This window comes from Camarhynchus parvulus, chromosome 1 (assembly GCF_901933205.1).
Source record: "Camarhynchus parvulus chromosome 1, STF_HiC, whole genome shotgun sequence".
Lineage (NCBI taxonomy): Eukaryota > Metazoa > Chordata > Aves > Passeriformes > Thraupidae > Camarhynchus > Camarhynchus parvulus.
The window spans coordinates 91,429,625-91,445,689 of record NC_044571.1 but is presented as its reverse complement, the minus strand read 5'-3'; the positions used below and the strand labels follow the sequence as shown (position 1 = coordinate 91,445,689).

The 16,065-nt window shown below is 45.3% G+C and overlaps 1 protein-coding gene across 3 annotated transcripts in view; it reads right to left on the bottom strand.

Moving 5' to 3' along the window:
* The window catches only part of ARHGAP31 (Rho GTPase activating protein 31), a 61,120-nt gene that overhangs the window by 8,086 nt on the left and 36,969 nt on the right, over nucleotides 1–16,065 (bottom strand). For all 3 annotated transcript variants that reach the window (XM_030945510.1, XM_030945520.1, XM_030945530.1), the window contains exons 3-11: nucleotides 15,747–15,891; nucleotides 10,787–10,869; nucleotides 10,067–10,174; nucleotides 8,228–8,373; nucleotides 6,726–6,924; nucleotides 4,821–4,945; nucleotides 2,399–2,458; nucleotides 936–1,556; nucleotides 293–603 (exon numbers count right to left, since the gene is read on the bottom strand). In XM_030945510.1, coding sequence (XP_030801370.1) covers nucleotides 293–603; nucleotides 936–1,556; nucleotides 2,399–2,458; nucleotides 4,821–4,945; nucleotides 6,726–6,924; nucleotides 8,228–8,373; nucleotides 10,067–10,174; nucleotides 10,787–10,869; nucleotides 15,747–15,891 — 1,798 coding nt within the window. The remainder of the gene's footprint in view (nucleotides 1–292; nucleotides 604–935; nucleotides 1,557–2,398; nucleotides 2,459–4,820; nucleotides 4,946–6,725; nucleotides 6,925–8,227; nucleotides 8,374–10,066; nucleotides 10,175–10,786; nucleotides 10,870–15,746; nucleotides 15,892–16,065) is intronic.

Sequence of the window (16,065 nt, the reverse complement as noted above, 5' to 3'; positions counted from 1 at the left end):
AGTCTCACATCTGGAGAGTCTCAGAGCAGACAGATGGTACGGACTGAAATTCTACAGTTACAGGAAAAGATTACAGTTACAAAAGGGGACAGTAGGTAGTTACATAAAGGTAAATCACCACATGGTGATTTCACAGAATTGAAATAAATCAGTTCATGGTCAATTATTGGTGCTGCTTGGCCTAAGTTACAGATTGAGTTTTCACAACTACAGACACACAATGAAACTTTAAACAACCTCCCAGTCACCACCATGACATGGTCCCCCACCTTTCTCATGCCTTCTTCCTTACCACATTTCTTAGGTGTGATCCTTCTTCGGTCTTGGCCATCTCAACCTCATGTTGGTCACAGCTGCCTCCTGAGGAGACATCCTTCATCTTGAACTGTCCATCCTCTGCTTTGTCTGCTGGGAGTGGTCCCTTATGGAACTCTGAAGCTGGTGTTTGTTCCAAGGTAGGACTCTGCTCTGAGGACTGCTGGGGGCTGCTGGTGCTGCTTGTGCAGCTGCTTTGCCCACATGTCTCCCGATTTTCTGCTGCTGGCTGTGGTGTTTCCAGGGACTCAGGTTTCCCAGCTGCCACCAGCTCCTCAGGATGAGAGCCTGGATCAGAAACACAAATGAATGTAACTACTTTAGACTGAAAACTTGTGCCCTGGGACAAAGCAGTGCTGCCAAGAGCCAACACCAACTAACAAAGCTAAAGAGCTCCATCCAGGCACAACCAGATTTTTCTGGGAGGTCGCCCACCTCCCCAGGCTCCTTACTGCAGCAAGCACCACCCTGACCTGCTATCAAGCCAACACCCACATTGCTATAAGTTCGTTTCTTTCCTGCCACAAGCTCAAGCTGGAGAAACCTCCATACCACCAAGCTGCAGGGCACTTCCAGCAGCCCAGCTGAGGATCCATACCCCCCTACTTAACACAACTTACCTCTGGGTGCTGCCAATGGCAGAGTTGGCCCCGGCTGTTTCTCCTTGCGCTCCGCTGCTTGCTCTGTCCTTGTGTGGGTCCCTGGCTCCAGAGCAGAGGGGCTGGTGCTCTCCACCAGAGAAGACAGCTCCTCTAGACTGGAAAGGGAATGCTTCTCCTTGGTGGGCAGGCGGCAGGGTGTGCTGTTGGTGCTGATGACTGCCGATACCCTCAGTGGGACAGAGACAGCAAATGGCTCCGAGATGTTCAGGGCTTTCCTCTGGTGATGAGGAGAGGCCTCCAAGGGAAAGAGGCTGCTTGGGAAGCCTGACTTGGTGGCTGTTTCAGAGGTGTAGAACATGAGCACTCCTTTGGCTGAAGTCTGCTCGTTTTCAGCATTCTCTGCTACCCGGAAAACCTTCAGCTGCTCAGGGGGTGACTTCACCTGCGGCATCCGGGGAAGACCTCTCTCCCCACCCAGCTCTGAACTTCCTTTGGCTCCCATGGCAGATCCTTCCCGCTCCCACTCATTCTCCTTGCTGAGGTCATATGAGCTGCCTGTGCCTCCTGTCCGTATCTTGGTGGGAACAAAGAATCCTCCAGTAGTCACTGACCGTTTGAACCTGCTTTTGTCATCCTCCCCTAGAGACAGGAACATAGGAGCGAGTCAGTGGGAAGCAAAGAACTAGCAAACAAACTTCCTCTGTGAGGAGCCCTCCTCAATCCCTCAGGGATGAGTCCTGCCCTGCTGAACACTCATATTTCCCCAGACAGATGGAGATAAGTGGCACTGAAGGCTTTCTATGCTCTAGCCTAGGGCTTCCTTCAAAACAGGCAGGCAGCTCAGGACCGAATGCTCTCCAGTGGAAGTCAGCTCAGACTTTTATTAGACACCCTTCTCCATCAGATGCAGCCAAGTCTAGGGCTATCACATACTGCCCACAACGCACACACCAGGCTTTGTCACCTTTTTGTAAGCCTTTTTCACCTCCAAATGGGATTTTTGTGCCCAGAATAACCAAGAAAGAAATCAAAGCAGTCCAACTGCCAAGAAAGGTGCAGCTAAACACAGAGGTAACTCTCAGGTGGATGCACTGAGATAAACAACACGGGAAAGAGTCAAAAATGCACGCACACAGAGATGGGGACACACGTCAGCAGCCATGGCATAAGTACACCAAGATACACAACATGGTGAGATAGACACAGACTGCTCACCCATTGAGGGTGGTGAGACTCTGGAACAGGCTGTCCACAGCAGCTGTGGATACCCCATCCCTGGAAGTGTTCGAGGCTTGCTCAAGTGTTGGTACCACCTGGCATAGTGGAAGGTGTCCCTGCCTGTGGCAGGGGTTTTGGAACTAGGAGCTTATTCTAAAGTCCCTTTCAACCCAAACCATTCTGTGATTCTGTGATCCATGCTGCTGAAAATGCAGAGCTGCAATCCTTCCCCCTACAGTACAGGCAGGCTGTGGATGTCTCACCTTCCACTGGCAGGGAGCACAGCGAGTCCATGCTCTTTGCAGGTCGGATAGTTGCTTTTTCTGTGGAAAAAGAGTTTTAGAAGCAGGTATCAGGTCCTGTGGCTTTGCAGGCTTCAGCCCATAAAGATCAAAGGCTGCATACATATAGACAGGCATGCCAGGCAGACATTTTCCATTTCCAAGCATTCCCCCATGTATCTACATCCCATGGCTTATTACCCACAACACTTGTCCACACAGCTGGGGATCTGCTAGTGCTAACAACAGCTTTGCACCTGCTGGACATGTGGAGAGCTATACTTAACCCAGCCAGACAACACCACCTCCACTCTGAAGCAGTTAAGCATCCCCAAAGCTGTCATGTGACACTCCCCTCCCTGACTTAGTCAGGCTATTGGTTGTGGGGGACTTTTTAACTAAACTGACATAAATGCCTTATCACCTCTCATTCCTGATAGCAAATGTTGGGTTATTTTTACGTTGCACTCCCGACTCTTTTGCTGATGTGAGCATACCCTGCCCCCAGCAAGAACTCTGGGAAATTTCTGAGGGCAGTGGGAGACCTATTTTGCTGGTCATCCTCACTGGACTTGCTTGTCCAGAAACAAGCTGTCTTTTGTTACTCTGAAAAAGGAAGGGAGGTGGGGAAATGTAGCTGGCAAGGAAGACAAGTTAGTCTCTGGCAGCCCAAAAAGGGTCCATGGAGATCTGGAAAATGTCTGGGAGCAAAGTTTGCTGTTTACAGAGTTGCACAAAGTAGGTAAAGCAGAAAGTCAGCAGGCTTGTTGGACTTCATTTGTTTATATAATTGAGGCTTCTGGCTCTGACTCTCACATGAGCATAGGAGAAACTCCAGCTACTTTTTACATTTATATGGAGTCCTGGCTACTTTTTACTTTCATAGGACGGGATGTCTTGAGCACCGTTTCCGCTTTCCAGGAGAACAGAATTCAAGCTGGGGAGCTGTGTAAGTCACATTTTACGTGACTTACAGATTTGTGTGCACAGACTCAAGCTGTGCTAAAGCATGTGCTGAGTTTCAGCAGCAACTTCGTCTGTTCCCTCACATGAGGCTGTAAGCAGAGAGCGCTGAAAAATGTAACACAGCAGCACAGAAAGGCACTGCTTCAGTGCTGACAACTCTGCACAAGGCTGTGCATTTGTGTGTCCTGCTGGTGAAAATGTCCAGCCCCCTGTCACTCAGAGCTGTCCTTGGAACAAGGCTCAGCCTCCACCATTACTGGGGCTGCCATCATTCCTGGGCCTCCTTGGGTTAGCGCTATTTTGGGACAGAGTATTCCTTATCAAAGTGAGAAGGTGATCCCGTGATCAAAATAGGATAGAGAGCTATTTTGATGTCTGTCATGGCCGCACTGCGTGAGGCCATCTGTACATGCAAAACACGGGGAAGGCAGGGGTCCAAAAGAGCTGGATCCAGCATTTGGCTTCACACTCATTTCTGATCCGAATACAACCTCTCTTCTATGTGGTGGTAGCTAATGTTGCCAATATGAAGTGTTTTATTTGAAGTCCTACAATGTTAGGCAGTGGTCCTCCAAACACCAGCTCCTGAAGTCATGAGATTATATAAAGAAAAAATCCACTTTCATCTCCCTATAGAAAACAATTCCTTGACTTGGAGATACTAAAAAAAATCTGGAACATATAAACCCAAAACATTTCTTTATGAATTCAAAATAAAAGGGCATGCTTTCTTTTTAAGAATGTGATTACTTTTGAGTCAAGTTCATGGTTTTTAGAGCTTGAGTCATCATTTCTTAACACTGGGAACTGGCACTGCCATGTGATTTTCTAGGAAGCAGAGTGTTTAAGAGATTGCAGCCCAGGAGAGGTTAGAATTTGGGATTATAGCCAGAAGAAAACACAACTTCTCTCTTGTAAATTCTGCAAAAGCAATGGCTTCCTTCAAAGTGCTGAGAGCCAGAGCTGAAGGCACTCCTGGTGCCTCATTTTTCACAAAGACACTGAATGCAGTTGGTTCTTTAAAGTCCTTTAGTGGAAGGACAGCCTGGAAGGACAGCCTAGAAAGACAGCAATTCACCCAGTGCCATGTAATGAGCCTCAGGAGACAGAGACTGGCTGGGCTGGAACAGTGGACTAATCCAAACCTACACAACATTTCCTAGTCCCCAGAGTTGACAGTTGGACAACAGGAGCCCGTTTATCAGGTATCAAAATGCAATATTTACTGTAGCTGTCTGTCCAAGCCTCCTGGAAGGGTATTTCTTGCCACCACAGGAAAATGTGAGAGATGTGCATGAAACCAGGCAACAAGCAGAACCCCATTGGATTATCTCAAGTCAATGGCATTAGTGGCAAGTGGATACAGGCTGTCCCATGCTATCAACAACACAGGAGAAAGCCTCAGAGAGAAACATTCAGCTGTAAAGTGTGTTCTTACCAGAGAGCTTCTGTGCCCTTACAAAGACACTCCCATTTCGACTCAGTTTAGACTTTGATTCTGAGCCAGAACGGCCCAAATTAAATATTGACTTCCATTTCTTGGACTTGGTAGATAATTTCCTCCTGGAAGGAAAAAAGGCTCAGATGGTCACCAAACCTTAGAGACTTTTGCCTTTTCAATGCCCTCCAAAGGCCTCTGAACTGTCTCCCCTCAACACTTTCCATTTTTTTCTTCTCACACCTCTTTTAACTCTAAAGCATGCAAAGCATACCTATACAACCAACCCTTGTTGGCTGCATAGGTAGCAATCATGCTGTAAATGATGTATCTGTATTGCTGATTTAACTATTTCATGGATGGAAAGACACCTAAGCCTTCAGATAGTTAGTTCTGGCATCATGCTACAGCAACAGTGATTGAGCAATCAACATGCCTGTCTCCAGAAAAGAGTGGCTTTCAAGGCTCAGACTATCTTGCAAATAAAGCAAAGAAAAATTGCTTTTTTAACAGGTTTTAATGACACAATGCATGATAAATTCCAGGGAATTGATGGAACTGGTACCATTTCTCAGTGCACAAAGTTATGCTTTAAAGACCCTGTCTTATGGCAAAAATAAAGGGATTCCTTAATGAAAACTAGCTATTAATGCTTCTCAGGCCAACACTAATTTAATCACAGGTGTTATATATTCATGTGCAAGTATAATGTACTAACCAAACAGGAGGAGGTTTAAGGGAATTAAATCAATTTCTCATAACCCTCAGAGGAAGTGGGACATCAATTCCCTGAGTCTCTTTGGAAATCCCAGCTTTTGCAGAAAGAAGCTTTTTGTCCTAATGCAATTTTTTTCCTGTATACATATTTCTTTGTGAAGATCTGTTTCGCTTCCTTCGTTCTCATTCTGACTCCTCCTTCAATCTCCCCATCTTTCAGAGAAGAATTATGTTAGCTTGCTGTCCTGCTCTCCACATTGGGCTTTCCATCCCCATATTTCTGCTTTTCTTTCTGATCAATACACAGAGAAGTACAAATCAGTCCTAACAAAGGGGATTAATATTTGGGGATAGGACTTTTCAAATGAGAAAGGAGAAGACACTCTAGAGGGACAAACATATTTTTGTCTTAAGCTGGTTATTCTCTTGCCAGTATTCTGTTAGATGACTCCTTTTTGCTTTAATATATCAAGTGCCAATAAATATCTTTGTTCTGGTGCTTTCTGGGTCAGTAGATGAATGAGCCTCCTGCTGCAGAGGCTATAATCTATCTGAACCAGACAATAGAGCGGCCATATATTAACAGTTAGATAGACCAATAGATAAATACTTATTCTGGGCAGCTGTGCCAACAACTGCAGCAACCTCAGCTACAATCAGACTCTTCTCCTGTCATAGACATAGCTGGCATAGGTGCCACTATGTAAATATCTCTCCATGCTGGGAGTGAAAATAAGCCTTTCTGCTTGGCTGCAATTGCAGAGGAACCAGGAGAAGGAAGAATCTGGAGCAGGTCAGTGGCACCAGGCGTGCCCTGGACCAGCCACCAGCAGGTGGAACTCATACATGAGCTGTGCCCCAATCTGCTCCGCGCTCATCCCGTCTTTAGCCAGCTTCTGAGCTATCCATCTGCAAGGATGCAAAGACAATTCATTCCTCCCGCAGGAGGTCTGTGAGGCTCTGCCCTGATGGAGAGAGGAGAACTAGTGAAGCTGTGAACCCAGCATCTGAAATACTTCTCAGGAGTAGCTCTGCCTCTTTTGAGGACACTGAATTTTCCTTGTGCAGGGACAGTAGATTCAGATGAGTGTAGGTGTAGGGGCATCACATTAACAAAAGGATCATGCCCAATCACACTGGAGAACCTGCACTTTTCTGTTTGTGCTTTACACTCCTCTTGGCACTTACTTGCTGTCAGGAAGGTCAACAACTGTGTGGAAGAGGGACCCAATTACAGGCACGATTTCAGGCAAGCTGTTCTCTCTCCTCTCCTTCCGAGCAGGATGGGATGCAGACAGACTCCGTGCCTGGGCTTCTTCCAGGCTCACCAGTTTCATTGGCAGGGAGGCCGAGGGGAGGGTCAAACTTTTCACAACTGATGCACTCTCTGAAAAACAAGAAAATACATTCCAGCCTGGGGTGAGGAGAGATGAGAGCAAGAGCTTCATGACTTTATTTGACTGGAACATCTCCTGTGGAGGGGGGAAAGAAGTGGCACGTGCAGGGAGAAAGGCTTTTTGTCAGATAAGCCTTTCAGCTCCCCAGCAACCTTATCCATCTGAGTACATTCCCAGCAGGGGCTATGCTTGCCAGCCAAAGGCTGTGTTGTGTGGATTTGCTTCCTCTGCTGCAGACACTTCTGTGTGAAGGAGGTGTCTCTGAAAACCACCAGGATTTACACATTCCCTTTACTCCTCCCTCACTCCCTTCCTCCAGCTCGCCCCCACCCTCCCCCAATCTTGGAGCAGTTCACTCCCTGATCCCAATTTGGTGCTTATCTCTTTCTCTCACTTCCACAACTTTCTCCTTGTCTTGTTGCAGGATGGGGGATGGTTCTAAAAACCAGCATTACTTTAACTTTTTAATCCATTTCAGGGGCACAGAAAGCAGTCTCACTGATAGCCCAAAGTGTCTGTTTATGCAGGCAGGAGCAAAGCCATGTTAAGGTAAAGACGGGCAGAATGAGCTGATGCAGGGCTGCAAAGCAGAAAGGTGGATACTGCCTGAGTACTGAAGGTATCACAAGTCTTTTGAGTGTGTAAAATGGGAAGGTGCTTATATCTGCAATTATGTGAGGTCACTGTGGATCCATGCCTTCTTACTTCCCAGTCTTTGCCAACAAAATCATCACTAAACAGCAAAATCAGCATCTCTGAAAACTATTGATGTCCCAGGAAAAAATACATCTCTTTTATAAAATGTCCTCAGGAACAAGATAGAAGTTTTTGGAGCACGAGATTAATTTTTTTCCCAGGAGTGCCTGGAAGTGTGACCTCTGCCTTGGGTGGAAATAGTGGCTGCAGGGCAGGTATTGTTGGTATGAGGAATTGTAACTGGGGGAATCTGACAGAAGAGCTGAGATTGGGGCTGATGGACTTAGAGGGAAAGTTTAGACCAATATTGAGAATCAATCAAGTGGTTTTTCCTTTTGGGGAAAGGGTTAAGCCACAGGAGATCATGCAAAAGATGAGACATAAGGCAACCTGAGAAAACACTAAAGGAGGCTAGTATTGAAAAAGAAGATGTTGAAGATAGGGATGAAGAAGACAAGAGTAATGAGATATTGGGCTCAAGGTGTCTTTGGGGAAGTCTGTGGTGATAGCAAGGGTTACTGTGCTTGTAATGTTAGTTGAAGGGAGAGCTGAATGACGTAGCAAGTGACACGAGAAGTGGCTCAGGGAGGTTGCTACCAATGTTCTCTGCAGAGCTGGCTTTCCTGTTGTTGTTGAAGATCTGATCCACGTGGTTCAGGATGAACTCAATCACCAACTGCTGCACTCGCACCTCCAGGAAAGCTGCATCCCCATTGCAGCCAACTGCCTCAATCTCCTTTGACCTGCATGAGCAAAGAGGGGTACCAGTGGTGAGCATTGCCACACACAGCCCCTGGCAAGGACAGACCAGATTTCTTCCTGCAAACAAGGCAACTGAGATGATTGCCTCACTCTTGCTGTACCTCTTTCTCTCCTTCCCTCACAGGCCCTCATCCTATCTTTGTCTTTTCACTCTTTCAAAAATTATTTTCTCTGATTTCTTTGCCATCTCTGCTACTTCCTTTCCCGAATGTGTTATTTTCCCCACACAGCTTTTACATTTTTCAGCAGGAAAAACTGTGACTCTCAAGAAGTTCCATTCTTCTCCCAATTTCCTATTTTAGCTATTTCAAGGCTGGGCCTGAAAGACAACACAGGAGCCTTCAAAGGCTGCTTCTAGATCCCTACTCAGTGCTTCAATGACCTCTCAGTGAAATCCCTTAGATCCTGCTCAGGTCTTCCCCATGCCAATTTCTTCAATACTTCACCGTGTGCCCCAATCGTCTCTTCTCTGCCCCCCCCCTCCCTGTGCTCCCACATTCTCAATCTTGCTCTCAGCAAAGGAATATTCCTTATCTTGACGTGCCAAAGTGTTGCTGAAGAAATTATCTTTGGGCAATGGATCCTTTGTAAAGTTAATGACTGGCGTGTTAGATAACAGCTTGGGGCATTGCCAAGAGGATAACCCTGTGAGGAGACTGCAGTTGCATTGCTTGCTCCTTTCTTTTCCTCTCTGGGACTTGTACTTATGAAAGATTGCAAAGGAAAAACAGAGTTCATTTTTTTTTGACAAGGACAGATGTTAGAATGAAAATGTCTCAGTAATAAAGTCCCAATTTATGATATTCAATAGAGTCAACATTTGATTAATTTTCAGAACCTGCTCTGCCATTTTTGGGATTCAGAAGGGTGAGATAACTCTTTAGAGCATGCTTTTCAGGCCTGTACCTCTCTAACCAATGTTCTCTGCCAGCCCAGGGCTACCCTGATGGCTCTGCCATCACCCCTCTCCTGCCCAGCTGCAGTGCTGGACTCTCCTTGCATAGTTCATTCCTCTAAATGCAGGGGTATTGGATGGATGGAAAGGGAATTTTGACAAGATACAAAATATTTAATTTTTTTTTCCCATATGCTATTTTTCCTTGTTCTGCTTAGCTCTACAACATAGCAGCCAAACCCCTGCCTGCATCTAATCCAGGCTGCTTCACAGCAGAGTGCCAGGCATAACAAACATGAAAAACTAGCTGGTGGTCTTGAGATCTGACACTGGCTGCCATTTCAAGCCCAGCAAGCTCATCTCAATTTTGCACAAGCAGATCTGGGAACAGGTCTCTAGTATTATTGCCCTGGTTTTCTCCCTTCTGATCCTTGCTGTCTCTCACTGCCCTGCTGCAGGAGCACTGGCACCATCAAAAATGTCATTAACATTCCCAAGTGATGAGTTAAGTCCCCATTTCTAAATCTATGCTCAACTTGCAAATAACAACTTTTTTTTCTTTAATAAGAAACACACAAACCCACAGGCTTCCTTGGACGCTGGCAGTAAAACCTTAGATTATTCAACCTGGAAGAAAAGCTGTTTGCTCTGCTATGCTCTTCCCTTTAGTTGCTCAGCTTTTCCCGTCTTTGCATTTCCCTCAGGTCATTAAGCTCAGATGCTGCCACTCCTCTTGGAACTCAGCATGGTGCTCTGGATTAGAGGAACCTCTACTGTACCTGAGGAGATTTGGAGCCCACACCAAGGCCAGGTTTCTGGTGTGCATGTTGGTCATGTTGCTGAAGGAGGCCAGATGAGTCAGGTGCTTGATCAGGTATTCCAACGTCCTGCAGCGGTTTCACACAAAGAAAAATGTGTCACGTTACCAGGGCCTGCCTGCTGGGACAGCGAGGCTCAGAGCCAGCCCTGTCCCCTCCCCAGGTGTCTTCAAAGGCACCACAGAGCCTGTGGGGCAGAGGAGACACAGCACCAGCATCTGCATGGGATGGCATGAATACCTGAACAGCTGAGCTCTGGGGTGGCCAAGGGTGGGGCATGAACCAAACTGTCCTTAGCATGATGGGAGCAAAGAACACAGGAGATGGGTGGAAGAGGGAATGGGATGCTGCAAAGGCTGAACTCTTAGCTCTTGCTCAAGCACCTCCAGCAAATCATCTTCTCCTTACCACACCCAGGACACTGCCCAAGGGTGCCACAGTGCTCATACTTGGGGAAGGAGGATGGTAAGACTGCAGCAGGGACACCTTGTTCTGTCACTAATAAAGGTTTGTTCAATGATATTTAAATGCCAGATAAATTGTTGCCAGATTTGGAAATGGTGAGTCAGCTTTTGGAAATTGATTTCTGGAAATGAATCCTAGAGCTATTTCAGGCACTATTCCCTGATGAGGGTGAGGTCACCATGCTGATCCTCAGCACCTCTGTGGACACAATCTTACCTGTAATGTGATGGTGGGAGCTCCTGGATGACATTTTGAATTCGTGCCAGCTGCTCATCCTCAGGGAAGCGTGACACTGCTTCCTGCAGGGACACAAGGAAACAGTACACCCTGGCAATGGACTCAGGGGAAAAGGAAGAGGGATAAGAAGGGTCACACGAGACACCCTGTCTCAGAGGGAATGCTCTCTTGTTACCCTACAGAGCTATTGGAAGAAGATGTGTACCCAGCACAGCAGAGATGTCCTGCACTGTTATTCCATGTCTCAGCACACCATGCCCAGACATTCAGACATGGTGGTCAGTATTTATGGGAGAGGGGCAATCAAGGACTTAGACCTTCAATTACAAATTACAGGGGTTTTTTTGGTTTGTGTTGGTTTGTTTTGCTTTGCTTTTCATGGGGTATTTTTTTGGTTCTTTTCACTTTTTTTAACTTGGGTAATGATGGATGAAATAAAAAGAGAGGAGAAAAAGAGAAGTGGAAATAATGGAAAGGCAAAAAGCAATGACACCCCCCCAAAAATAACCTGTTAAAATATGTTTTTCAAGCTGTGTTATGAGAATACCTTGGATATACATGTTCTGTATTCTTCAAAATAAACATTATTTTGTCTGTCATAACAGCATAGCTGATTATTTTTGTGGGTTTGCATCTTTCATGATGGAAGAAGCCATAGCAGAATCCCTGCCCAGCAGATTAATAAATTCTTATACTCAGGCTTAGACAGAATCAAAGTTATACATCTCAGTCTTGAGCAAATCTCTACAGACCAAGAGCTCAGAGAGCCATGAGAAGCTTTTGTCAGCATTCCTGGGAGTTCACTGCATTGGCATTCATCTGTTCAGCTATTCCCTTTCAATATTTCTGCTGGGGGAGGACAAGCCACCACCAGTTCAAACAGTGCATGACTGTCTGGGAACCTCCTCCTACCCACCCGACTGCCGCTGGAGTTTGGAGTGAGTTCAAAGGAAGATGCTGTGACCCACACAGCCAGCACAAGCTTTGCCTCCAGACAGATGTCAGCTCTGCCAGGGGAGGAAAGGAAGGAAACAACCCTTCCCAAGCCATCCATCACTTAAAACGTCATGAACCTGAAATTACCAGCTACTGCTAGAGAAGTATCTTCCTGCAGCAGCCACTACAGCATCCCCCGTGACGATGCTACCACCGCTGGTTTTGTCACTGCCCTCTTCCCTGCAGATCACTTCTCATCTGCAACCATCAGCTAACCAAACACTGCCAGTTTCCAGCCCAGAGAAGTGATGGCAGATCAAAACAAGTGAGCTCACTAGTTAGGTATATATGAGAGGCACGTGTATTTGGTTTGCCCAAATTAAAGGCAGGTTAACTCCTTCTAGTGATTTTACAAGTGTCTCTGTGTTGGAATGTTGGGGGACGCAAGACAGATGATGGGCTTTGGCCTGGTTAACATAAGAGACTTGATAACAGGATGTCTTGGCAAAAGCAAATGGAACTTTGAAAATTAGACCTAGATTGCAAGAAGATTAAATCAAAGGGGTTTACCAGAAAAAGAAAATCCCATTTAACTCTGCAAGCAAAAGATGTTGTTATATGCTTAAGTTTGTGTATGTGATTTTAACCTAATCATTGTAATACATATTACTAGTCTCCCTGAAATAGTATATAAGTATTTGTATCCCACAATAAAATCAGATTCTGATCACCGAGTCAGTCTCCCCGTCTCTCTCCATCACCAGCATCTATGGTGCCTTAAAAAAAAGGCCAGAAATCTGAAGCATAAGAGCTCTTGTAATCTTACTACAATGTTTCCAGTTGAATAGCCTTGTCCAAAAATGGAGACTGAGAGAAATAAAAACTTTAACTGGTGCACCTTAGATTTCACCTAGATTGTACACATTATTTTCTCCCCTGGTGCATATTTTCATTCCCATATTCAACCTTCTGGGTCTCAAACACCTAATGATTAGACAGCAAGTGAATACCAGCTTCTCTGAGGTCATGACCTGTTCAGTCCTCCAAGCCACATGTCTGACCCACACAAGCTGTGCTTTTGTGACCTGAGGAGCCCTCCAAAACTGCAGATTACAGCAGCAGAACACAAAATTCAAGGAAAAACCAATAATTCAATTTCTTGCATATCTGTTCATCATGGTATGGATTTATGCCATTTAAGATTTTTTTTTAACTCCACTAGTGATTCTGGGACTCCACAATTCATAAGCCCTGGTTAATAAGTGCAATACAGTCCAGAGAGAGAAGGTAACCTTAGCCTCCTAGAGCTGGTCCCTCTATGCCCAGGCTAGAACAAGCCAAGCAGAGTAAACTTATCTGTCCTGAGAAACAACCATCCATCACTAGGATACAAGATGGCAATCATTTAGCAAAAATTTATAGCCAGTGAGGTCATGATTGGGATGTTACACCTGTGAACTTGACATAGCGATGACCAAGAGGACAACCCTTCCCGAGTCATTAAGAATTTGACTTTCCTTAGACAGAAATCTCTGAATCACTGTGGTGACTCAAAGTGCAGCCTATCCCAGCTCAGAGCCAGCTCTGGCTCAGTCAGGCTGGGATTAGCATGTGTTCTTTATTCCTCCCAGCACTCATCTGCTGAGGTACAGTTGCCACTGTTCCCTGTTCAGACACCCCACGCACACACACTCTCCTAGGGGGTTTCTGCTCCTTGGGGAATTGGTCTTTCTTCTTTCTTTCCTCCTAGTATCTGTGCTTCCTGTCAGCTGGGTTACCAATTATAAATCCCTTCTGAGCAGGCTTACATGAATAATGGATTTTGTGGCTAAGTGGAAAAACTGAAAAGCCAGAGATTTAGAAAAAAAAAACACCCTTTTAGGTCAACCCAAAGTGATAACATTTTGGGAAGATGGCATAAGATTTTAGAGAACAACTGTTCAAGGTTGACCAAAAGCATCACACTCAAACATTAGTTACAGAAATGATAATTAAAATTTGGAACTATTTAACCCTTTTCTGAAAGACATTTTCTGTAAGTTAGATGTGTTGATGTAACATTGAAACATTTCCTTTAGAAAGTACTTGTAAAAGAAACACTCAGACAGTTACAGAAATGTTTTCCCTTTTGTTTTTGAATAAGCTATTTACCAAATGTATCTACTGAAAATCTGCAAGTCATCATCCCAAAACTTCACTTTTCAGCAAACATTCTTTCCTAAAAGAAGTTTCCATCTAAATCTTAATGTTTCCTTTAGAGCATTTTTTCTTCCATAAATCAGTAGTGATAGCCAGGAAGACACCGGCCAAATAGCTCCAACAAGAATGAGACTCATCAGTTACAGTGAATGGTTGAATGATACCCTGTATTTTCAAGATCCTATTCATCCTGACTGTCTCCAGCAATCCTACCCCATATCCTCAAAATCCTTATATCCTGAGGATACAGGTCAATTTTTCAAATCTGCTCAGGATTTTCCCTGAAGATTTGACTCTACATCACCTTGAAACAAAGACCAATCTTACTTAAAATTTGGAACAGCAAGACACCTAACATTACAGCATGGCTGTCAGGCAGCAGCACAGCGAGCTGCTCCCACCCCAAAATCCCCAGCAGAGTTGTGTTCCTAAGAGCTACCTGACTCTTTACAGCAAGTTCCTGCTTGGCTGGTCCCATCTGGCTTTGCCCCACAGCAAGCACCCCTTGCACTGACACCTCTTCCCAAAACAGGCAACAGGGAGATTTTGGAGAGTGTCTCCTTGTGAGGACCCCATGGATCTCTCCCAGTGCCTCCTGTGCCACAGCAGTGTCACTTGGAAGTGCTTGATTTGGGTGGGATAGAGGCAACTCAGAGAGCAACACCTGATTTTGCAGAACTTCTTCTCTGCAACATCTGACATTTTTGGCAATGGCTGTCGCCTCCTCCTCCTCCCAGCAAATGGGAAAGAGCAGGATGACAGAAATTCTTAACAAAGGACGGATGTTTCTAACACTGAGAAAACAATCTTTCCCATCCCCCCACCAGTTATCTTAAGAAGTTGGTAAATTCTTTTAGCTGAACGTGCATACCTTCAGCACGCAAGATTTCAGCCTCAATGATGGAATGTAAATTTGCTGGTGTCATAAAAAACTGAAAGTAAATTTGGAGTGCTAAGAAACGCGCAGCTTTAATAACAAGCATAGCTTGCTGTGCCACCTTTTAATAAAATATTATCTGTCATCAAAATTAGCCAAGTCTCTTAAAAATTCAGGCTTTGTGGTCTTATATTTCTGCTCCCCTGCAGTCTGCTCCTAAGCTCCAACTGTATCCACGTATAATCTATGGCTGCTTTCCAGAATCAAGTAACTACTCTTTGAATTGTAATCTCTTTAAACAAAGTTAGAGATTTCTGCTTGGCCAGTTGCCACTTTCCTTTGCCATTTGTATTTATAATGTGATCATGATGGACCCGATATGCCGTATCTGGCATAACCAGTACCATCATCTGCAGCTCTACAAACAGTATGAAAAGTGTGACAGATGCAGAAAAGTGTATGCTTTACACATGGGCTGGGCAATCAGTTTGTGCAGGTGTCAGGGACAGTTGGAGGGACAGGGATGAGGAAACCACACCCCTGTGATTATGATCACAAGCCCAGGTGAGCCAGAAGACTCAGTGATGGACAGTAATGAGGAGAAGAAAGAGAATTAGCAGTGCTGGGAGGAGGTGCACAACGGGGAGAAAAAGAGGCAGGGGGGAAGCAACACAGTGAAAAAATGAGCAAGATGAAGGGGAGGAAACAGCAGACAAACTGAGAGAAATAAACATGAAATGGTGAAAAGAAACAAGGACAGGAAAAGAGAGCCAACATGACATGAGGAGGGAAGAGCACTGAGAAGTGTTTATATGGATAGATGCACCAGAAGCCAGGACATTGGAGTGAATCCCAAACAGCTGTCATGGAGGAATCTGCAGCACATCCACACTGCTGGAGAAGAACAAGAACAGCCAAGGATCTTACCGTGAATTTCTTGTAGAGCTCATAAGTGAGGAGAGGGTTGGGCAGTTCCCTGAAGTACAGCTTGCAGAGTGACCCCACACAGTGGATGTCCTGGAGGTAAACTTCCCTTGTCAAATCTGGGCATTGGTCAGAAACAAACTCTTGTCTGAAACAATATGGAAGCAAAACAATATGGGTGAATAAGAGTCATAGCAGGCCAGTACTCTACTTTAAGTACTCATTTACAGAGTAAGTGAGAAAAAACAAATGGGAAAGCAGAGATGTCTCTTCAGGCTGCCCCAGATTGTGTCCCAAGTTCAGGGGGACCCTGAAGTTTCAA